The sequence below is a fragment of the Panthera onca genome, chromosome D1 (assembly GCF_046562875.1).
Source record: "Panthera onca isolate mPanOnc1 chromosome D1, mPanOnc1 haplotype 2, whole genome shotgun sequence".
NCBI classification, from domain to species: Eukaryota; Metazoa; Chordata; class Mammalia; order Carnivora; family Felidae; genus Panthera; species Panthera onca.
Genome location: NC_138348.1, coordinates 102,050,615 through 102,074,447, shown reverse-complemented (window position 1 = coordinate 102,074,447; position 23,833 = coordinate 102,050,615). Strand labels below are relative to the sequence as shown.

The 23,833-nt window shown below is 48.3% G+C and overlaps 1 protein-coding gene across 6 annotated transcripts in view; it reads right to left on the bottom strand.

Moving 5' to 3' along the window:
- Positions 1-8,221: 8,221 nt before the first annotated feature.
- The window catches only part of CADM1 (cell adhesion molecule 1), a 329,295-nt gene continuing 313,683 nt past the window's right edge, over positions 8,222-23,833 (bottom strand). For all 6 annotated transcript variants that reach the window (XM_060604800.3, XM_060604801.3, XM_060604803.3 and 3 more), the window contains 2 exons: positions 13,360-13,491; positions 8,222-11,298 (listed from right to left, as the gene is read on the bottom strand). In XM_060604800.3, coding sequence (XP_060460783.1) covers positions 11,180-11,298; positions 13,360-13,491 — 251 coding nt within the window. In that variant the 3' untranslated portion in view covers positions 8,222-11,179. The remainder of the gene's footprint in view (positions 11,299-13,359; positions 13,492-23,833) is intronic.

Here is a 23,833-nt window from a genome sequence, read left to right as displayed (position 1 = left end):
CATCTTGATTCCCCTGAATATTTGTCAGTGTCTTGCAAAGCGTCAGCCTTCCGGGCTTGATGGCTCACTCACAGTGGGACTCTGCCCACCTGGGCTGGCTCCCTCAGGAACCTGGTGCGGTGTGCTCAGTGTTGGGGTGCAGGATTCAGAAAAGGGGTGGAGAGAGAATGAGAGGGTGGGAGGAAGGAGGCAAGAAAATAAAGACAAGGTGGGGCTGATTTCAAACTTTCGCAGGCCCTGGGACCTCCTCTTACAGAGCCTCTATCCCACACCATAGCATTTCTATTACAGTCCCCCGAATACAATTTATATGTGATTATTTGCCAGTTTGGTTGTAGTTTACTGGTTGACAACATTATAGTTTTGTAGAGATTTAATTAAACATTTAATAATTTTGATTTTACAATTTTCTTCTCTGTATTTTGGAGGTTTTTTTTTTTTTTTTTTTCGTTTTGTTTTGTTTTGTTTTTCCTCTTTCCAAGTCCCAAATACGGTCACAGGCCCTGGAAATGTTTATAAGACACAGGCACTACCCACATTGACCTTGATGGGTAAAAGAGCCCAAAGAGATAGAAAAAGGGAGGGATGGGGGAAAACAAAGTTGACTAGGACAGCAAGAAAGCAGAATCAAAACCAAACTGAAACAAAAATTTAGCAAAGTGGACTGAAGGAGTTCTAGAAACTATAGAATTGCTGGTTAGAAAGAAGGAAGGCAGGCCTTACCAGGATATTTCCAGGAAAGAGAAAGACCACTCCAACCATAGATGAAAAAAAAAATTCTCTCATTATTCAATAATTTATTGAGCACATGGCCAGATACCGCACTTGGCTTCAGAGATACAGAGCTGGATCAGATACAGTCTCTACTCTCAAGGAATTTACCGTTTTATTGAGGGAGACAGAAAGGTAAACAAACAGTTCAGATATGTGATAAGGACTCAAAAGGAGGTGAGTGTGGGAGGCTGGGCAAGTTCAGAGAAGGAATCCAGGAGAAGGACGCTTGGAGTATTCAAAGGCACAGAGGTGTGGACAGCAATGAGCTGGAGCTTGAGGAAGGCCCGGCAGGGGGTGCGGGTACCGGAGGGCCACTGGGTGAGGCTGAAAAGCCAAACCAAGTTGACTCAGCCTCTGAGGATTTGGATGGAATCTGAAGCCAAAGGTCAGCCAGGAGTGGTTTCCAACCAGTTTACTTCCTTTTGGGACTGTGATGGGGCCAGGGCACAGGTTTGGGGAAACCAGAGAAAAGGCTGTCCCCCTCTTGCAGTGGGAGGTAAGGGGTCTGTGTGAGGGAGGGGGCAGGATGAGGTTGGGTCAAGTTGGAGAAGCGTTTAGGGGGCAGAGGGGCAGGAGCTGGGAACGGGTTGGAAGTGGGGGATGAGGGAGAGACAGGGATGAAGGAGGACCCCAGGGCTCATGGCCGCTGACCCTGCTGTCTGGAAGAGGGAGAAGAAAGGAAGGGGCAGGTGTGGAGGAAAGTTTTCATTTCCCCAGAGCCCTGTGATCCTAAGGCGGGTGCCATGCTAGAGGGATCATGTCCCAATGAGGCCTCTGAAAAGCTGTGGGGAAAAGCCAGAAAAACCCTTTGAAGGGTGGGTCGAGTAGGGATGGAGAGAGTCACTGGTAGATTATGAGTGTTTTAGGGAGCACTCCTGGCCAAGACAGATACAACCCAGAGGCCAAACACTAGACATCTGTTCTTTCAGCCTTAGAAGAGAGGGGCTTGAAGTCAATAGGGACCCGGAGAGAACACGACTGAAACTTCTAAGACGACTCTGAGCGCAGGACTGGGGCTCCTGTTGCGATTCACGGTTGAAGGGGGTTTATTGGAAGTGAGCTAATGAAAGCTCCGAGCTATCCCCAGAAGTCTGTATGGCCCCTGGCCAGCTATACAACCTACGTAATAGCTAGTGTGATGGTGGGGTTGGATTGAGACACGGATACCTATCAATCACGGCAAATTCATTGGGTTAAACTCCCATCACCCAGAGCTGACCCTTTCCTACCGGAGGAAGTAATGAGCTAGAAATAAGTGCCATCTGAAGCTGAGTCTAAGTAAATCTGTGCTCATGGACATCTCAAGCCACAGCTTCGGTTTGAGCCTTCAAACAGATGGATACTCTAGCATGAAATTGCCAAGATTAAGAAGAGAATGCTGGTTTAATACGTGTGGCTGGGGAAATAGCCCGGGGCGGTCCGTGGAGCTGGATTCCCGAATCCTGGCCCAGGACTCGCTCAGCATTCACGGGAAGTAAACAGCCCCAGAGCGAAAGCAACTGCGTTTCTTGCCCGGTCTTTGATGTTGGCAAAGGGAAGACAAACGAGGGATCTCTGGTTTGGGGACGGCATGAATGAACCACACATGTCCATAAATAAACCAGGAGCCCTCCAAACACGTTGCTCATTTGTTCACACAAAAGCCGGGCTGGCAGCCCTCTCTCTCGCCGAGCCATGTTCACAGTCGGATCCTTAATGCATTGTGAGCGTTCAATCAAACTTTTAGTGGTGAAACTCTGGGAGCAAAAAGCCAGCTAAGCCCAAACGGTCCCTTTGCTTTTCCATCTTTTGTGGCTGCCTGGCTGTGCTCTTATGGGTTTCTGTTGTCAACAAACTCCTGGCTTGCCTGTGAGCACTCCAAATTATTGAAAATGACTACAGCTTAAGACTGGCAGGATGATTGTTAAAAACAGCCCTGGCATTAATCATAGCTTAAGAGCTTTTGGAAAATGATTCTAATTCAGAAGGGGTGGCTTACAAAGAGGCTTGTCGAAAAGCGGAGCAGACATCAAATTCTGAAAGGCGAAAAGCCTCCTTGGTACCCACACCTGGCTCCTTCTGAAATCCAGCTGGCAGACGTCTGTGGGGGGCACAGCTCGTCCCCACCAGCTCAGCCCATCTGAGACCACCTTGGGTTTTCTGCGAGTCTCACGGCACCCCGGGCCCCTGAGCTGGGGGCCCCTGAGACGGGAAAGACTTCTCGGGAGTACCTACAGTTAGAAGTCTTACTGGCTGTCCTTGGAATAAGGAGGAGGTGGCCGGGCGCCTCGTATTCTGTCAAGAGTTGGAACGCCTTAGACCGGTGCTGAAATAAGCTGTGTGCACAGAGGCAGCTGCGTGGGCAAACACATGGTCAGCATTTGCAAGGAGCCAGGCAGGGCAACGAGCTAATACTTCTGCCTTTTGCCTGCCTGGCACAACAAAGGAGAATGATTTTTGCCATCAGCATTCTCCCTATCACGGACTCATTGCACAATTTAGTATGATTAATGGTTTCCATTTAGGAGAAGCCGAGAACGAGAACAGTGGGGGCGCGCCAGCAACCCGGCTGGGGGTGTTCGCGGTTACAACTAGTGTGCAATTGCAAGGGCAAAGGGGACGCGGCCGGTGCCTGCCGGCCGTGCCCTCCACCTTCCCTTCCCCGCACGACTGGGGAGGCACTGTAGGGCGAAGAAGCGCATGGCTTTTGACATGCATTTGCACAAACAAGTCTGAAAACTGCCCCCTTGTGATGCACTCTCTGCTGTTTCGTCCTTGTAGCCTTGAAACATTTGTGACCAGAAGCGACTCCCTCTTGACCTGCCAAAGGGAGCTTCGTTCCTGGAAGTTCCTACCTAAGGGCTGGGTCTGAGGCAGCGCGGTGGCGGGCGGTGCTGCGGAAGCTAGCAAACTAACCCACCACCTCTGTCTCTGGAGCCTGCAGGCTGGAAGACCTAGTCTCAGCTCCCATCTGCTGGCTCTCTGGGGAATTCTTCTTCTCCGCTCTGCAGGATCCTTTTCGTCCCACTTCTGACGGCACGGCTTCTGGTCGGATCTCACAGCTGCTGGAGGTGAGCGGTGAGACCGTGGCCACCATAGCCAGAGACTTGTGGGTGCTGATAGAAACCAACCGGGAAAACAGAGGATTCAAGAGCGTCTGCATTTTTTTTTTTTTTTTTTTTAAAGCAATAGCTTTTGCAACTGAAGCCAGAAAAGGGAGAAAATCGGTGATCTTGGCTGGGTCTAACGTGACTCAAGACCCTTCTCGATGCATTGGTGTCTCTGCAAGGAAATCTGTTATTTTCCATAAACTGTCTTAAGCATCTCCCGGGCTACATTTCTGGCTGTGTTAAGAATCAAGCCATCAAGAACAGCTGTGAATGTTATACACTTTCAGCAGCAGCAATGGGCTTTGGCAGGAAAGTGGGAGCAAAAAAACCCAAGTAGGACATTTCAGTTGACAGTAATGGCATTTTCCCTTCCTTGTCCAAACGATAAAAGATTCATGCTCCTAATTGCAACACTATAGCTGCCCCCATCACTTTATTCTGGGAGAGGAGGTTAGAGAAAACAGGCCTAGAGAGAGGGAGAGAAAGAGAGAGAGATGGATAGTAATTTCGTCACTAGCTAACAGAGACTGATTAGTGCAGAAGACTATCTTCCACAGCAATACTTTTTAATCAGGTCTGCTGTGTCTGGGCAAACAGCTTTTGTGGATTAGCTAGACTGGAGCCTGCCAGCATCCGTTGCAAGTTTAAATGATGAAATACACAACTACAGAGAAAACAAACCAAAAAGAGTAATAAAGTCACACATTTCAATATTCAGCAACCATTAAGGGATTTAAATATTTGCTTGCTATTAAAGGCTTGCATTAGGCTCTTCCAACACCAGCTCTGGAAGACTGAAATATCAATTACAGATCAATTTTCCCCCTAAGTAAACACTAATGCAGGATAAACAGTATTAGAAGATGCAATCGTCACATTGCTGACTTCAGGATGGACTTCCTGCTGGTAACAGCAAGTTTAAGCCTGGTGATTAATTAACCTGAGAAGATAGCACTTAAGGAAGATTTAAGGCGATCATGTCTGAAATATGACTGAGCCAGCCCATGTTTGGAGGGCAGCTGAAGTCCTGGACCTGGGGCGTGTGCTGATCTGACCCTCTCTAGGTTTCCTCACTTTCCCCGGAATCACCGCCCCACAGCTCAACACCTCGAAGGATTAGGAGGGAGTGGAAGGGCATCGGCCGTTGGGTGTGCTCGTGAGAGAGAAAGCAGCTGACTTTGAAGTCAAGTTCCTTGTCGGGATTAATTCCCTAGTTGAATATGCAAGGCCTGAAGTGCAATTCCTGGCACCGACCAGCGGGGGCAGTAGACTTTGGAATGAAAAATACAAAAAAGACCATTTCCTACGTAGGGGAGAGCCTGGAAACAGAGGACGGGAAGACTTGCAAAAAGAAACTTCTTGCTTTCAAGTCTCAGTTTTGGGGCGCTCACATGATCCTTGTGCCTAACACCCTCTTTCTGGCATGTGTAATGATTGGGGGGTTACTTGGGGGAATTGAATGATACGGCTCTTATCGGAGGCACATTGGACAATTTTGAAATGAACATGGACAAGGCAAGGAACGTGGCTTGAATTTTTCTAACACGCCGTACGTCACGTCACTCTGAAGGCCCTTCTCGGTATATGCTGACAATAGTGAGGCTTTGCTCAGCTATTACCAAATATGTCATTCCCTGTGGGAGAGAAGAGATATTCCGTCCCAGCAGGACCATGAGGACGATGGGCTGGCCGGTGCGTTCTTCACGGCCACTGGAAAGCTGCCTACGCTGACGTGCTTGTCAATGTCAAGGTCTGAAATGCAGAATTGGTGACCTGTCAGACTAGGTATAGTGAGACTCAGCAACGGGGCGCTCGGCTGGCGTCCCCGGAATAAACTATTCCTTGCCGAGTGCCTACCGTGTGCCCACCGCCGTGTGACCATTGGCCTACGAGGCCTGCGGATGACAGCCAGGAGCCCTCTCTTCCTTCGCCCGGACAGTGGCTGAGGACACCCAGCTGCCTCATTTTCGAAAGATTTCCAAAGTATACGTGTATGGCTGTTGGGTAGGCATTTCTCTCCCAAGGCATGTGGCTGCCAGGTTTTTATGACTAAGGGCTGTGTACTTGGTATCCTGACCAAAAAGGTCTTAAGCGAATTTTATAACGAAACAAAACGCTCTCACTCAAGCAGGCTCTTTGCACCTGTAGCATGGCGAACGGCATGGTTGCTTTAAGGTTCTGGATGTCAGAATCAAAGGAACATTTGTCCATGGAGTAAGTCCACGGGCAGTACAAGAATTACATTTCAAGCAGACAGAGGACAGTGAAAGATTGCACCAATTAACACCCGCATATCACCTCGGGGTTCTAGTTGATGTATTTGGAGAACACAAGCAGGCCACAGCATTTGTGAAAACCCTCTGGAGGAAACGGGGGCCGTTTTCACTCCCAGACCAAATGAAGGACCGGACTACTTATCAGGCTCCTGCTCACGTGGACTGCTTCTGGCACCTTCTCATTTGCATACCCTGTGGAACTCAACCGGCAACTGTGCAGCGAGCGGCCACCTCACGCCTACCTCTGTTCAGTGGACTTCTTGGGTCCCTTCATTGTAGGTTACAGCTGAATCGGGAGCCTCATGCTACAGATGAGGGGGTGGGGCTGGGGTCACTGAACGTGCCACATGGCCTGGAATAACCAGTGGATGGTGAGGATACAGGGGTGGTTACACCTTCCAAGGCAAGCGTCAAGAGGATGTGAGGTGTCCACATGCAGAGGAGCCCAATAGCTCCCTTCACTTGAGCAGTGACCACCTCTTGGTAGCCGTGGGGAACCTTCTAGCCTTTCACCTCCCCATTTCCCTCTATCCTGTATGACTGACTTTGGTGCCTTATCTGCTAAGCTCCTCCTGCTTATCTCGTGTACGTCTCCTAACAGCACTGACGGTGAGCCTTACCTTCCAGAGCAGGAGACCAAGGCCGGGTAGGCTGGGTAACTTGCCCGAGGTTTCACGGCTGGTAAGTGGCAAAGCAGGGCCTGGGGCCCATACTCCTGATCTCTGCCCTCTATCACCTCTGTAAAAAGCTATGGTGGATTAGTAGATCCCACAGCTCGTGCCTCCCCTGCCCCCCCCCCCCCTCCGCCCAGAGGCCTGGACAGGCCCTGGAAATTTTGACTCCCATACCTGGGCTGTGAGGGTGCCATAGGACCAGCCCCGCCTTCCATGTCTCACTCATCTGGCTCTCGCCACACAGGCCAGCAGGCTGGCTGGCTTACTGCCCTCGGTGCTAAACCAGGCTTTCGGGCCCAGCGGGGGCCGGCTCCTCAGGGAAGCTGGTTTGGCCCTCCAGCCCATCTCCCTTCTCCAAGAAACTCCCCCGGCACTCTTGGGGCTCCTTAACCATCTTCGGCGAGGCCCCCATGTCTGAGGACCACTTCATGCGTTCGCACAGGTGGAACGGATGCCCTGGCTAGTCTCCAGCGACTACCTTACGCTTCTCTGCGTTTATCACGACTCTGAGCACCCAGAAGATGCCAGGTAACCGTGTATCTGATTGGCTGATGTTTTACAGAGACAGGCAAGGGACCAGGCCAGGGTGGAGGAGGCTGACATGAGAGACGTGGCCTTTGGCTTTTCTGGAGCTTACCTTTTCTTCCACTGCTGAGCATTTCCCCATTACCTGCCCGAGAGAGAGATCGAGAAGGAAGCTCAACCCCGCCCCCCTCCACTCTCCACCCCGCCCCTCGCTGGGCTGATGGTGGGAAAAGGGCGGTGTGGGGCTGCTCACGTATGTGCGTTTATGAGATCAGTCACCATGAAGTGTAGTCGTTGCTCACTACGGCCTGCAAGGCAAGAGGACCACACACGGATCCTGCTGTCCACCCGCCCTGAGATCGCAGCGGCCTGAACAGGGACGGAGACGGGTCCCCCACAGGCGGCCAAGCCAGTCCTCCGCAGATCACACCATCTTTTTGTTAAAAGAGAGAGAGCTTGAAATGAAGAAGGCAGAATGAACTGTTAAGACACGAAATCCCAAAATAAGAGACAGGTGGAGCAGCCAACACAGGGACGTGGGTGGGGGTGGTGGGTGAAGGGGGGGAGGGACCGTCCGGCTGGCCGGCCGCCGCTGCATCCCGCACACCTGCACAGATCGCTGAGTCAGCGCTGCCGTAGCACCTGGAGCACCCGGCCCACCTGTCCGCTGCGCGGGGAGAAGAGAACAAGGGCAGGGAGGGTGAGCGGAGGAGAGAGAGCGAGAGAGAGCGAGAGAGCGAGCAGTTGCGAGCCGGGGCGGCTGCATTTCCCAGCACCTACTGCCCGCGTTCGTTCTTTCGCGTCGCTGCGCCCGACCCTGGGGAGGAAGCCGGCCCGCGCCCGCCCCGGGCGTCGGTAAGAAGTCCAGAATGAGATGAAGGGATCACTTGGTAACATTAATTTTTTTTTATTAAGAAGACAGATATTTTATAGTACTTCTTTTTTTTTTTCTTTTTTTTTGTAAAAATGGTATACATGAACCAATACAAAATGCGAATGGGAACATATGGATATGAAATTTCTTACACCATAACATTGTTCATGTACACCTCGAAAACAGAACTGGCCTAAAGGGAAAAATAATACGTCGGGGTGACTAAAGAACAAGCTTATTTGGCATCAATGATACATCCTTCATTATTTTATATTCCTTTAAAAAACACAGAAAACAAGTTTGTTCTTTCTTCACTCTAAAAAAAGTGATCAACCTGTACAAAGTAATACTCAACAATACATTTCAAACAGTGCACTGTATACTTAAGAAAAAATACATAAACCAATATACAACTAAAATCCATAATTTCCTGTTTTTGCTTTATTATTATTATTATTTTTTATTTTTTTTCCAATGCGTGGGGCCTACACTTTGCAATCTACCTGAGACGGAAAAACACCAATCAGAACACATGAACCTGAGACATGTCAACATCGTAAAAGCCAGAAAGTTACATCAGGAACACTGCACTACCATACACTTTTCAAAACAAAGATGGAAGTTCCCAAAAATGAGATGCCAATTTGGTGAGCAATGGTAGTTGTTTTCTTTTTCTCCCCCCCCCAAAAAGAACAACTGAAAAAAACCTTTTAACGACATGCTAAATGGTTCTCACCCTTTGATGTGGTTATACTATGGTCAGAATGGGCACTAAAGGGCTCGGGATAGAGCTGCACGTTATAAAATTCATCGAAAAAGGGATGTTCGTTGTGGCTTTTTGTCTTGGTTAAGTGCCTAGGGATGGGGGTGGGGTGGGGAGGGAAACAAAATGCTGCTCAATATGGATTTTCTTTTACATACCGGTCCGTTCCCAAAAGGCCCCCATATTGCAATGGTTCTATCAAAGGTTAAAACAAAGACAAGAAAAATCAACACACTTGCAAATAACAAAGAGTTGATACTTTTTTTTCCCCCTTAAATAAATCAGCGTTAAGTTTTTCCACATAATGTAACAATAGTAAAAATGCACCTTGCAAAATCCAAAATTACTCACTGAAAATGTTATATAATATATATTTATATATATATAGATCTCTTTTTTTGATGCCATCTTTCCATAGGGACTGTATTCTGGAGTCTGGAGCCTTACCAACACATATGGTAAGAGTTTAGTTTTCGTCCTTTGGGACTACTTCTAGATTTCCTAGACGTTTCAGTGAAAATCCCCACATTTCTTTAAAAAAAAGGTAAATGGTAACTTGACTCCTCTACCTTTTCCCAAGGCTCCCCATCTAAGATATGTTCAAGGTAACTTATTTTAGTAGCTATGCACTATGGCTGCCATCATGCGAAGATCAGTAATTTTTTGGCAGATGGTTCTTAAGGCTGAGGAAAGAGGCCAAGGCTAGTGTATGAAAGGTAAAAAGATAAAAACACTCACATTTGAGTTTTGATTAAGTAACTGAAAATCCCTACATGCTGTTTTTCCACCTCTGCTCTGACCTTTCGAGAACTAGATCGACAGCAGACCAGTGTGAGAATAATACCGGCCCTTCTTCTGTACCTCCTGCCTTTGTCAAGCCAAATCTGAAGGAATGAAAGTTTCACACGGATTCGAGTTGGAAATCCCAGCATGACAAATATCTGTAATATACAGTACATGCAGGCCACATCCTACTGTCTTCCTAACTAAACACAAAGGAAAAACAAAACAAAAACCAAAACCAAAAAAAAAAACCAAAAAAACCCCCGAAAAACCAAACCCTGTCCCATCCAGTCATTCACACACCACGCGGACTTGCTTTTTTCCTACAAATTAGTGAGAAGTATGGCCGATTGGGAAAGGTGGATGGAATCGTTTGAAACAGAAATAACCAGAGCAGGACTATCGTTCCCCCCCCTCCCGACTTCCCCTCCTGTGGCAACTCAAATTTGTCCACTTATATAAAAGGAACAGACCTCACCTGCCAGGTCTGTTTAGGGCGTTGAAAAAGGAGGAGCCCCTTCCACCCCAAACCTTTCCGGACAGTGCGGGGTCTCTATGCTGAGCCGTCTACAGACACAGAATTAAAGACAGATTCGATCTCATTGTGACACGCCTCACTTTGCAGGTAACCCTGTACAGTAATGTAGTTCCACAGCAAACAGAACATTTTCTGAATCACAGTCTACGTTTCTAGTCTTCACTGCTCTACGTATTTGAAACATGGGTAGCAGCAAAGAGTCCTCGTTGTTTGTTCACCCAAATCTTTACGACAACAGAGTAAGAATGCATTATGGACACACTAAATTCTGAACTATGAAATCTAAACTGTGCTGGTTCTCCTTTCATGAAACTGAATCTTGAACAGAAAGCAGTTACTTCAAAAAATAGACAAAAAAGGAAAGGAAAAACAACAACAAAATACGGGGGAAAAAGATTCTAAGGAATCCCAGCAGGCAAATTCCAAAATGGGAGATTTTGGGGAAAAAAAAAAAATCCCAAAAGTTTTGGGCAAAATAAATGTGCACAAAGGAAAAAAACAAAAAGAAAGAAACAGCAGGAAAAAAAATTTAAAAAGAGGAACGCAACGAACAAACAAAAAAACAAGGCACAGAATTTTCTGCAATCTACCCAAACTAAATCCAAGCATCCAAGTTTGACTTGGTAGGAAGAAATGAAAATTTTAAAAAACCAACCAACCAACCAAAAAAAAAAAAAAAAAAAAAAAGAGGTGTCAAACAGCAGAGTGTACTTTCAAAGAACATTTTTTTTTTTTTACACAGCAAATCCCAAGCCTTCCCAGTCTCGCACCTTTCCACCCATTCATAAAAAAACACACGAATTTCTCGCAAGTTCCAATATCACTGTCTCTTTATCATCTAAATAGGGCCAGTTGGACACCTCATTGAAACAAAAAGGCTGATCTAGATGAAGTACTCTTTCTTTTCTTCGGAGTTGTTCTGTCCTCCTTCTGCATTGATTATAGCTGTGTCTGCGTCTGCTGCGTCATCGGCTCCTTTGGCTTCATGAGTGAAGTATGTACCTGAAAGATGAAGGGGTAAAGCACCGTGACTGTCTGATGGCCTCTGTGTAAAGTGGTACAGAGATGGCAACTTGCTTTATGGCCATCATCAGCCGAAGTGGTGTGCAGGCAGCAGAGGGGAAAAAACAATTGGAAGAAGAGAGCGAGGTGGATGAGACAAATGGGGATCCGGGGGTTCCAAAGGCACCACTCCAACTGAACCGCTGCGATATAATTCAGCAAATGAGACATTAGAGCAGTGATTATGACCAGAGAATGTCAGCAGAAGAAGACGTGAGTGGGAGCTAGAAATGCAGAGAGCTGGAGAGCCGCTGACTAGCATAAACAGTGAAGGCCAGGACCAATGACCGGCAATGTGGGCGCACATGGTTAAGGACCAAAGCAAGGAAGAGCAATTAGCCAATTAATGAATTAGGGCCCTGACGATGTTCTACTGTCGTCTCAAATCGTTTGTTTGAGCCCCCGTCTCCTGGCTGCGCGAGTCACCGCTGCCTGTCCGTCAGGGAGGCCGCGCCGGGGCGTGTACAGGCACGTCTGACCGTCTCCTGCCCGCCCCCCTTCGGAGTGAGGGGTCCGGATCGCCAAATCACTTGATACGACAACAGGCGTGAGCAAGGCTCGGGGTCTGTCTCAGGGGACGCGTGATTCTCGCTCGTGGTGCGAGTGTAGCCTGGACCCGGATTCATGGATTCGCTAATTGGCAAGGCCACGTTGCAATGACAACACACAGAACGTTCCAAAGCTGGAGACGCTCTCATCGGCAAGTCCCAACCCTTTACGGGAAAGTTGATGGAGAAAGACAAGGCCTGCACCTCAGTATGACGTCTGGGGAGAGTTTACGCTGCCCACCTAAACCACACAGCCCCTCCTCCCGTCATATATCCTCCAAGATTCTTAAAGGGGGAAAAAAAAAAAAGGCTGATAACGTTTGTTGTGTTTTCAGGTTTTCCTGAGTGACAAGTGTGAGCAGGCAGGTGGCCAGATGTTCCCTGCCTGCATCCCTCCTCCCTCCGCACAGGACACCCTTTGGCCCCTCGTTCTCCACAGCTGCCGAGGAGACTTGGCCCCGCTCTCTGGCCTTACCCTCCTGGCTCTGCCCCGCTCAACACCAAGAGGCTGGGCGTTCTCAGCCCAGCAGGCCGCCTCCGGGGCACGGGCAGAAGTACGCACAGCGCCGGGGGGCCCCAAACGGTTTATGCTGCAGACAGGCATTGTGGGTTCTGAAGGTGGTTTCCAGTACCTTGGACATCCACTGCTGTGCTCAAGGAATCCTCCCCAAACCCCAGTCCTGTGCTCACTATGCAAGTGCCTGGAGTTGATGCTCTAGGGCGGCCCCACACGCTCACAGCACAGCGCTCGAGAAAAACACCGGAGGAAGACAAGGGCCGACAGAGAAAGGGCAGAATAAATTACCAGGCGCGGGGGAGAGGGCTAGAGCAGCATGGGGCACAGAGGAGGAGCGTTGGAAAAGATGATTGCCCATCCAGGCTGCACAGTTGATACGTCTGATGATTAATGGCAATTTAAATCAATTGCACCGATGATTTAAAAAATACATATTTATGTGGCTTTTAAGGCACATCCAACCAAGGCAGGATTCTAGCCGCTGTGACCAGCTTACCCCAAGTTTGGGGCCAGGGGGACCAGAGCCCTGTCCAGCTGCTGCCCAGAAAGCAGACGGTTACGGGCACGTTCTTGGTGCGCTTGTCGTTTGGGGGTTCACACCACACCTGGCCCACCGGCCCCTATTTTTACAATTTTTGCTCTATCCCCAATTACGGACTGCAGAATAACAAATCTAGAAAGCTTTTAGAGAAAATCGAAATCAAGACGTGCCACTCATCAGCTCTCAGAGTCCTAATCAGCAGCTGCTAAGATTTCTGTTTTTCTTTTCTGTTCTTTTTTTTTTTTTTTCTTTTTTCCTCTCTCCCAGTTTCAGGACCCGAACAGCCTATGCGGCCACGTGACCCAAACTGCCTAGCAAGGAAAACCTTGCCGAGTCCCCAGACGCAGGGGCTGTGGTGACGGGAGGCCTCCTGCCTGCCAAAGCACCTTGCTTACCTTTATGTCTGGCAAAGTAGCGCCCCAGAATGATGAGCAAGCACAGCATGGCGAACACCACCACGGCCACGACCCCGCCAATCACGGCATGATCCACCGCTCTGATGGCGCCTTCTTCACCCGCTCGAGAATCTGTCGGGATCAGAAAAGGAACAGGGATGTAGCACTCATCGCAAGACACCAGCAGCCCTGGCCGCACTGCCTCCAGGTCAGAGGTCACCTTCCCTTACACTGGCAGAGGCAGAGAGACCGTCCAGATGGATCAAGTCACACCAAGGGAACAGACTGACCTGTCCAGTGCCGAACCGATCTGTGCTCCCCACAGGGCGAGTTCACTGTAGGCAGCAGAGAAGTGCTAGTGCGTGTGGAACCACGCTTAGGGGCCAGGCACAGAAGAAACAGTCTGCGTCCAGTCCTGGCCTGGTCTCAGCGCTCGCCCTCTCTGTGTCCGGCTGCGGGTCCTAGTAAGGAGGCGACCTAACTACTTAAGGGTTCTCGGAATGGCACCTTCGGGCGGTAACAGGAGCTGCGGAGGGGAGGCTAAGGCAGCTTTCTGCAGGTGCCCAGCGACTTATTCCCTGCTGGGCACAGGCACAGGCAACCCAGCTCTCAAGCCACAGCTGCCTGGAGATAAAACAAGGCTTAGAAGACTAAAGACAAGTGACATGCTTGCTACATTTAGGATGTATGAGGGAGTAAGCCTCAATCTAAAACCTAAAAACCTATCTCAAAACAAGACAGCCGGGAATAATTGTCCATTGCCACAGACGGGTTTTATTTTATTTATTTAACACTTCACGGTGCAATTAATTTTCCTTTATAAGCATCACTCCCTCAGGATGTCTTCTTGCGACTGAGCAACGACATGTTTGGCCGGGGAACAACTCCAAAATGAACCCAGAATGAGCTATGGCGATGCGGAATGGATGTATGGCAGTGTAAACAATTTTAATTTAGGAATGTGGCTACATCACCCCTTGCTGAAACCCTAATGGCACCCGAGATTTATAAATGTAGTAAAAAACAATTATTCTCCTGTTGATTAATACATTAACATTTTGGAGTGGAAGCTAAACCATTGTCTTTTTTTTTATTGAGTCGAGTACGACACCTCCATTAAAATGATTTACTGGCTGTACCTTACAATTTAAGCACAGCAGCAACAGAAACGGTAAAAATCTTTTAACTTTACATGATTTGTGAAGTCATATGTGAAGGATTTACCATTTAAATCTTTCAGTACAAGAAGCACATGGCCTATAAATCTGTCCCCCTTGCAGTTGCTGGACGCCCGAGAGAAATGCATTTCACCAGGAAGACGGAGAGTGCAAATTCAAGTCAATTTTTAAGAAAGATTTATCTCTGTCTCTCTCCAAAGAACAGAGCAAATCTCTGAAGCCTCCACCTCTAATAATATTTGAAGTTTATCGATCAAGTGTACAGATCCGTGACAGCTAAAGGTAATGGTGCTCTTTTGAGCCGAAACCTGATACAACGCTTTCAGCAGGAGGGCATGATTTACACTTTCTATCGATATTTCCAATTCTGCTGTGAGATTAAGTACTGAAGGATGTGGGGGAAAGAACTCGTGACTGAGGGTTCCACGAGAAATGCTTTAATTAAAAGAGTTTAAATTAAGAAAAAAATGAAGCATTTAAAGCGTTTCATTAAGTTACCTTTCGAAGGACTACCAAAAAACCCAAAAACCCCAGCCCAAACAGAAATGCCGAATCAGAGGCGGCAGCGGCCGGTCGCCCAGGACGACGGGATGATGGGAGTTTAATTGGAGAAGGGAGATGGGTTGGAGGCAGAGTGCACTGCAGCCAATTAGCCCGCTCCGTGATGTGCGAGCCCCTCCAGCAACCTGTCTAATAAGCTCGACTTGAAACGTGGTGGAGAGGAATCGCCCTCCTCAGCCCCAAGTGTTACCTACTGTGGATGCAACAGCCTCTGTGTCTTGAAAATCATTTCAACGAGGCAGAACTTGGCCACGGAAACTTTTTCTTTTCCTTTAGAGACAACAGAGCTTGTCGAAGGGGAGCGCTCCCCTCCCCGGGGGGGCCCCTCCAACACAGGGTACCTGCTGGGGGATATAGTGCTTCACACCCTGGAGACTCTCTCGCCCACCTGCACAGATTCGGAGTCGCTGATGGGAAGACCAGAGTTGGGAGCTGTGTTTTCCTTAGGGAGCTGTCAAAATAGGGGATCTTGTGGGAGTGAAAATGAACTAACCTCCCATTGCCATGAGCTTCAGACCTACTGAAAAATAGAGTCTTTCAACTCATTCCACAGGTCTTAGAATTGGATGGGGAAAACAAAGTGATACTAGCCATTGAGGAGAGGGGAAAGTTAGGGGTAAGAGGTGAAGAGAGGCTGAGAGCAGAGAGAAGCCGTCCCATTTAGGGGCAGGCACTCTCACGTCCACTGTTAACAGGCTGTCTCCTCCGTCCCTGGCACGGGAACATTCTAGAAGCCAGAGAGACAGAGAGAGAATCTCTGCGATAAAGAAAAACAGAAAACCTCACGGGGAGGTATCTGCGGGATTAACTTCTTTCGCCAAAACTATTCATTTGGCCTTTGCTGCCCAGGAACTTAGAGCTAAATGTGTTGAGGGCTGCTTTTTTTTTCCCCCTGCACTTTGCCCACATTCAGTACCTGGGTTCTAGCGATCTTGCCCACCCTCAAGGACATACATATTTTACAGATACTTATTTATAAGGGTAATCTCTCCAGCTATCTCCTGATACTCACTTGATAAGGAAGTTTACTACCACCAGTTAATCACCAAGACATTTTTCCTGCCTTCAATTACTGCAGACGGACACAGAAGGTAACTGATGTTTAATTTACAGAGAACACTGAGGTGTGTGAGCCCCTCACGGCCTCTTTCCACCCCGCCCCACCCCGGGTTCACCGGCACCTGCCACGGCTTGGCGTCCTCCGTGAAGAGCGGAGCCCTTTCCTGCCTCCGTGCACTCCCACCTTCCGTTGCCCTGCGTGGGGTGGGTGGGAGGGTTTTCATAGTGCTGTCGATTGGCTCGAGGTGGTGGGGGAGCAGGGTGAAGGCTGGTTACCTTCTACCAGGGCAGGACTGCCTGCACCTGTGTGCCCGTGCCTCGCTCAAGGCCGGGAGCAAGGGCACGAGTTGTTACACAAAGAGGCAGTGGGCAAACGGAGGGAGTGGGGTGGGGGGTGGTGGGGAGGAACGACTGGCGTGGGCAGGGAGCATCAACCACCACAAGGATCACAGCTCTAACAAAGTCCGTCAGCCGCCCAGCCTTTCCTGTCCTGCTCCTGAAGGAACAGCTCTGCCTATGCCTGAGAAATGACTTCTCAGTGGAACACTTGGGAGAGTATCTGTCACCATCATCCAAAGATCCTGCTCCTCTTGGGGTGCAGATCTTTTCACTCTGGTTCTATGAGCTTTCCTGGGGTGGGGGGGGGGTGCATCTCCAGATTTTCGGTTCCTTTTCTGAATCGGGCAGAGAAGGAAATCAAAGAACGAGACTCCATGGACGCCTCCAGCTCCTACACTGAAAAGGAAACGTGAGTGTGGAAAGCACTTATAAACACGCCTGGTACTCGGGCGAATGGACAGGTCTTGGGTTTAGAAGGTAACGTTTCCTTGTTAAGAAACGAAGCAACAGGTGTTACTAAGAGCGCTCATATTTCCGGGACTAAGCTTTGTCCCCTTCATCCTGGAGGAGGAGCCATGTTCCTACTCGTGTATGCTCCTGGTGTCAAGGTTATTCCAGCCCTGAACCGAGTGTGTTCGGGGGAAGAATGTCGCCCCAATCCTTTCACGTGTGAGGCCAAGTAACTTTGGCCTAGTCGTCCCATAGCTCTGGATTTTAGGTATGCCCTGTCAACGCAGGGAAGAGAAGAGGTTTTGCGGGCCCTCTCCTTCCGGCCTGTACTGTCCCCTCCTGCAGGCCCGTCTATGGCTCGAAGCGTGACACGAGAGTCTCTTTAAGGACAGATCCGTCATGAGCTGTTTAGTATTCGTGAGTTGGCTTTTCTTTTGGCAAAAAGCTGGGACGACTTGGCTCCAGGTGAGAGTTTACAAGCTGCCTGCGGAATGTTAAGTCGGCCACTACTGCTTGGGTCACAGCGTAGGCCACCCTGGGCTCGCATTAGCATCTTAGAAACCGTGAGGACAAAAACATTTCAAAGAAACTCCCAAGAGTGATGCCCCAAGAGCTCGGATTTCTTTACCTTGGGCCAGGTGGCCTGGCCCGCTCCATTCCTCATGGGCAACATAAAGGCAGTGCTCTAAAGGCGGTGGTCTGCCGAGAAAAGTGATTGCCAGCGAGGAATTTCAGTCCCCCCACCCCCCGCGCTGCAGGGACTCCTTTTTCTCCACTTGCTTTCCTTCCTTAAATTATTTGCCAGAGCTGTCCTTAATGCAGAGCTCGGGAGTCACGCTGCCTGTGCTAAAACAGGGCCCTGCGACACATCTCGGTTTCTATGGCTACTTCGCCACCTGGCATGGGACGCCTCACAGAAGCTGCCAAGAGAATGCCTTCACCGTGGATCCGTGATAAGCCTAGAAGGCTCCGCTGCCAGGGGCGGGGATTCATGGACAGCCAGGGAATGGCCAGTATGTCCTAGACAAGCTCCTGGCAGACAGGGACTCTGGCAGAGGACGTCACTGAGCAGAATGCTCGCTGCAGCACCACTGCTCACCTTGCAGCCCGGGGCTGGTCTCCTTGCCAAAAAGGACACCCAGTCTCCTCCCTCTGACGAGCCGAAGTCTGATCCAGTTAACACGTAACACACAGTTAATACTACGGCAGGGGACCGCTACCCGGTGTTGGCGATCCCTTCACATTTCCTAACATCCCGGCTCAGGCTGGCTGGCACATTTAAAACCTTGGGGAGTGTGGAATATGCCTCTTCAACGCACATTTTTATTCTTCCCCATACCTCACAGGCTACCTTAGGGCTCACCTTAAAAATTAACGTTTAAAACACGGAGGAGGTTCTGATGATACTGGTCTTCCTGCTTCTATTGGACAATTCCTATGTTGGACCTTCTCCCGTTTCCCCATCTAATGAATGACTGGGGGGAAAAGTTAGGATTCTTGACTTTTTACAACAGTTCTGTTACGTGGTTTAGTTTGAGACTTTTTTTCCTGGGCTGAGGTCTTCCCGGACAAGTCAGTTTAAGTAAAAACACTTGCAATCGTGTTCATAATGGAAACGTCGCCTCCAGCTTCCTGGGACCCTAGGGATTAGTCTACCTCAGAGGCCTCTTCGTGACCGTGATGTCATGTGCTCCTTCCTGCCAGGAAGACATTTTAAAAAAGCCTGATGGTGGCTTTTCCAAATCTGAGGCAAAACCAAAATCTGAGGTCACAGACAAAACCAAAGCAAAGCAAACCCAACCCTGGGGCCTTCTGAAAAAATGGAGCTGCTCATTCCCATCACCTACGGTAGCTCCCTTCGTGGCAACAAAAATAAGTGTGCATTTGAAAGAGCACAACTTTATTACTGAAGGGGAACAAACTGAATGGCACGCGCTGACAAAATGCCACATTATTTGCTAATCCTAATATGTTATTCTTCCTTAAGATTTGCTTTCCTCAGCACCAATTCAATTATAGATGCTACAAATCCTTCTGACATTTAATTCCCTCTTGTCAGAGAGTAGTAAATGTATACAGTACATGCACAGCTTTCCCATTAAGATGTTAATATATATTGGAGCACACTAGCCTCTATGCAACATAACCTTTCTTTTCTGTCTTCTTAGAAAGCAGAAGGGGAGGAATCAGCGTAAGGCAAGAAAACAGTGAAGATCCCATAGCGCATCCCAGGCAGCCGGCACTACCCTTCACCTGCATTTAATTCTAGCAATGGAACTGCAGCTGCACTAACATTTCAAAGGCACGGTGTGAAGCTACTTAAAGGAAAACTGTGGCCCGCGTCCTCCCCTGTCACCCAGAGCTCAGGATGCGTTCACTGAAATTAGAAGTACTGCTCCCAGGCTTTGGCTGTACATCATCACTACCCAGTGATCAGGACTCAGGCTCTCCTAGGTTGTCATTGCCTAGACGATCCTCCAGGAACAGGCCCACACAGGAGACGCAGAAGAGTGAGGATCTCATCTCCTGCACAGCCCACTGGAGTGCGCTGGGCCCGCTGTTGGGTCTGGGGTACAAGTGGGGCTCTGTTACTTGTCTCCGTGATTTCAGGCGGGTCGATCAGGCCCTATGAGCCATCGGGCACAACCAGACACTTCACGGGGCTGTTCTGAGAGGCCAGTGTATTGCTGAATATGAAAGTGCCTCTCTGGGCCAGGGCCTGGCATATCATAGGTACTCAGCAAGTGTCTGTCAGATTTAAATCTGCTATATTGAAGCCCAAGGAGCGCGTTATCCCAGTTCTTTTAATATTACTGACTCAAGGCAAATGCTTATCAAGGCTTTGGGGGAAGGGCTGTCCGCACACTCAGCACTGCTCTCAGATGGTAAGATGCCCCATAAACACTTGCTGAGTTGACCAAGCCCTCTTCCATTTTTGCAGAATGGCACACAGTGTGACTGATGGCCTAGCTGCCCTGTGTGGTTAAGGCTGAAGGCCACCTGGGCCAGGTCATGATTCAGGTGTACCATCGGAGTATGAGGATTTTAAATATTTGCTGTCAGCTAAATATGAGAACAAGTATTTTTTAGGTTGATTTTTCTCCCATCTCAAGTAACTTGATTTAGTTAATTTATCCAACACTAGAAATGCCTTAATGAACAGGAGGGGATCCTCCCCAAACATCCAGTGTCCCCAGAGACCAAGAGGCACACTCATGAGTCCGCCCCGCTCACCTCATAATAAGCACTTAGAAGTATGAGTGCCTTTTCCATTTTAAGCAACAGGAAGGCACAGAAGATGAAACCAGAGTTTTCCTTAAAAGAGTATACATCTGATAAAGGGGACAGTCATAAACTATTTCAAAACATACATTTCCCACTAGAATCTCTCTCTGGAGAAAGATGCTTCTGTGGACCTCAGGCATTTGGGGGTGTGTGGAGGATGGATTAATGAATATGGTGAAGTCACCCCAAAGCAGTGTCCAACCTGTAGAACTGGAATTCACATTTTGTGTTGTAACCTGGTGACTGGCTAGTTTGGAGAAAATGTTCCTATTTGATGGCCTCCTTCCTCCCCATGAGGGAAACAGTAGCATGTTGGATTATGGGAAGATCAGCAATCTGATGACCTTCAAACCTACATTGTGGGAAAGCCATGGACAAGCTGCCACGGACCCAATACGATTGTTTTAGCCTCCTGCCTTGTATTAAACACAATTTTAAAAATAAGGAGCTCTATATGTTTTAACCTTTGTGACCCAAAACTTCCCTATGGCCTAGAGAACCATCTCGGTGGGAAATAGATCCCATAATTTTGGACACTCGATGCGACATCGGCACCGAAATCATCTGAGTTTAAGGACTTCTTTGAAGGAGAAAGAGCCTGACTGGATGCTGGAAGAGATCTTTCCAGGTCACTCAGCATGTGGTTCTACCCCTGATGGGCCACAGAGAGCCCGACTTTTCCCTCCTCGTTCCCTGGACCCTGGCATTAAACTGAAAGGGGTCCAAGAGGAAAAAGACTGTCATGAAGACATCATAATAAGGGAAGGGTGGATTTCACAGGGGAAGGAGAGCTGCTCTAAAACTAAAGTCTCCATTTCCTGCAGAGGTCAGAAGACCCATTTGTTCAAATTCTGACCCTGCCCCTTGAGTAAATCACTTAACTTTCGGAGCTCTCGCTTCCTCGTTTGCAAACTGAGACTAACAACCCTTCTTTGACGATTCTCCTAGGATTCTCCTGAAAATCCTCTCATGGCTGGCTCACTCTCTCTGTCCCCATGGCCTTCCATGGTGAGCTTATGTTCTAAGCTAGCCTCCACCTCCTCCTAGCCCCAGTCACTCACTCCCAGTGTACCCATGTTTATTTCTTCCACAGCATTCGTCACTGTCTGCCATCATCTTGTGCTGTGAGCCTGGCTGCCCCACTAGAATGTCGCTGTAAGAGCAGGGGTCTGCGCTGTGAGATCCCCAGCAGCTCCAGCTCCTGGTTGGTCTTGTTTACCACTGCATGCCTGGTGCCCTGCCCAGAGCCTAGCAGACGGAGAAGCTCGAACAGTTGTGCCGAACAAAGAGCAGGTGAGATATGTGGAAGTTTTCTGAGCTGGAAAGGACTGGATAAATACAGGCTAACTACTACACCTTAGATTTATGGGGCCATACCTTGAATTTGTCTATACAGCCCAGCTAGTTTTTCTTTACCATCATCATTATTGCTAGTCTACCACAGAGATGAAATCGCCTGTTTGCCAAATCTGGGCCATAGCTTAGGTGGAGGCAAGGAAGGAAAGACACCGCCCCCCCCCCCCCAATGTTATGTCTGTTGAGTTTTTCACACACATTTCAAGCAAGTTCAGCCAACTTTGAGGACACTCACAATGACCAGATGGTCCTATATCCTATCTCAGAACTGATCATCTGGACTCAAGGCCTTTAGGTGCTTCCATTAGCTAAATTTAGACTGTATTTCGAGCCCATGTTTCCTTCAGAATCCTTTTAGGGGACACCTAGGGTCTTCCATAATGCCTGGCACGGATTATCAGGGCCATTTAGAGACTTCCTTGCACCCACACTTTTCTACCGATCGTGAGGGAGATGTGGGATTTTTCTAGATCACTTTCTCATTTGCAGGGCAAGAGTTGAAAACATGTTTTGGGGAAGCATGGCAGCTCTGGAATTTCTTGTCGGGGCCTCTGCTTCAAAAGCAGAAGACTGATGGATTTCTCTAACAGTGCCAGAGGGTCATTCCCTGGAACACCGTCTATTTACCAATGCACTCCACTAAACAGTCCCCAAAGACCCTTCCAGTGCTGAAAGGAGGGAGGCCGTGCAGACATTTTTTAAAAGTTTTAAAATAAAATAGAAGGATAAATATGCTTAAAGCTATTCTATTCCACATGGGTGGCAATAACCACCAGCTGTCACCGGGAAACAGCAGATGTAATTGATAAAACAATGGAAAACTCGTGTGGATCCATCGTCAATAAAGTTAACACCCAAAAAAGTAAATGAAAGGGTTCAAGGTGGGACTGGATAAGCTCCCCAGGCCTGCCAATAACTAAATCACTGAGCTACACACAGGCATAATTTTTTACTGCAGGTTAAAGAGGAGGACCAGGTGGGCAACTTGCTGTGCTGGGTGAGGATGGAAAACGGTATGTTGCTCACGAAATTGTCCTTGGTTGAGGTAGCGGTGGTGGATGGGGAGGTGGGCAGAAGACAGACCATCATTATTTCTCAGGAAATGCAGGATAGAGCATTTATCCATAATAAGGCAAGGATGGAATTTCTCCCCAGATGGAACAGGGGATGGGTGGTAATATTATTCATTACCACAGTTTAGCATTAAATGCGCAACACCTACTCTCATTTATTGATGGACTGTTTAAGACGGGTGTTAACCTGTTTGTCTTGTATTATAATTGAATTCAGTCTCTAGGCTACAGAAATTTGAGAAGTTCATCCTTTCTCAATCAATATGCTCCCCTTCAGTGACCCATTTCAAGACAGCTTCATAAAAAATAATGTATTTTGTTTTAATAAATTTAAACACAATGACAGCTGCTCAATTTTTATTGGTTGTTTTTTTTTTTTTCCCCTTCAGATGTCTCTTTGCTGCCGAGGGAAGCCAAGCTCACAATCAATAGTAATTGATTAATCAGCATCCCCTTTGAACAAAGGTGCTAATCAGTTTTTGATTAGTTCATCAAACCAGATGCAAAGGCAGCCCAAGCCCGGCCTGATAGATCATCAGTGTTCTACATGACTTATGGGTCCTGGGCAACACAGGACTGCAGCGTTCCTGGAGGGGGCGGGGGAGGGGGCACGTAAGTATTAATTTAACCAAATTATTAGGAGCACAAACAGTTGTTGGTTTATTGCTCCTGACTCTGGGTGATTGATAGAGCTGCAGCAAGGCCACATCTGACTCGGTGCAGAGCTGAGAGAGACCCGGAGTATTTCCGCAATTGATGATGCTTGAGGAAGGGGTAGATGGCGGAGTTAGTCCCATTTTCCTAAAGAGAAGAAAAATTACTTCTGCATATCTCAGTGACCTTCATCTGATAACAGGCCAAGAGGGATCAGGCCAATGAGAACTCCGTCCTCTTTTAGGGTCCTTGAGAAGTTCCAATCGCCAGGGCCACTGTGTCAGAGAGCTGTTTTATTTAGGGTCAGGACATGAACTGAGAGCGCATTGCTTACGACCAGCATTACATTCTATGTAAGGAGAAGGACTTAGCTCTCAAAATCGGGCTAATGTTTTTGCAACTTCTCTAAATACACCGCCAATAAGAGGCAAACATGAAACACTCCCTTGATGGGCTGGCTATCTTTCTAATCTTCTACTTATTTATCTGAATTCATTGGGACTGGGAACTTATTCATCC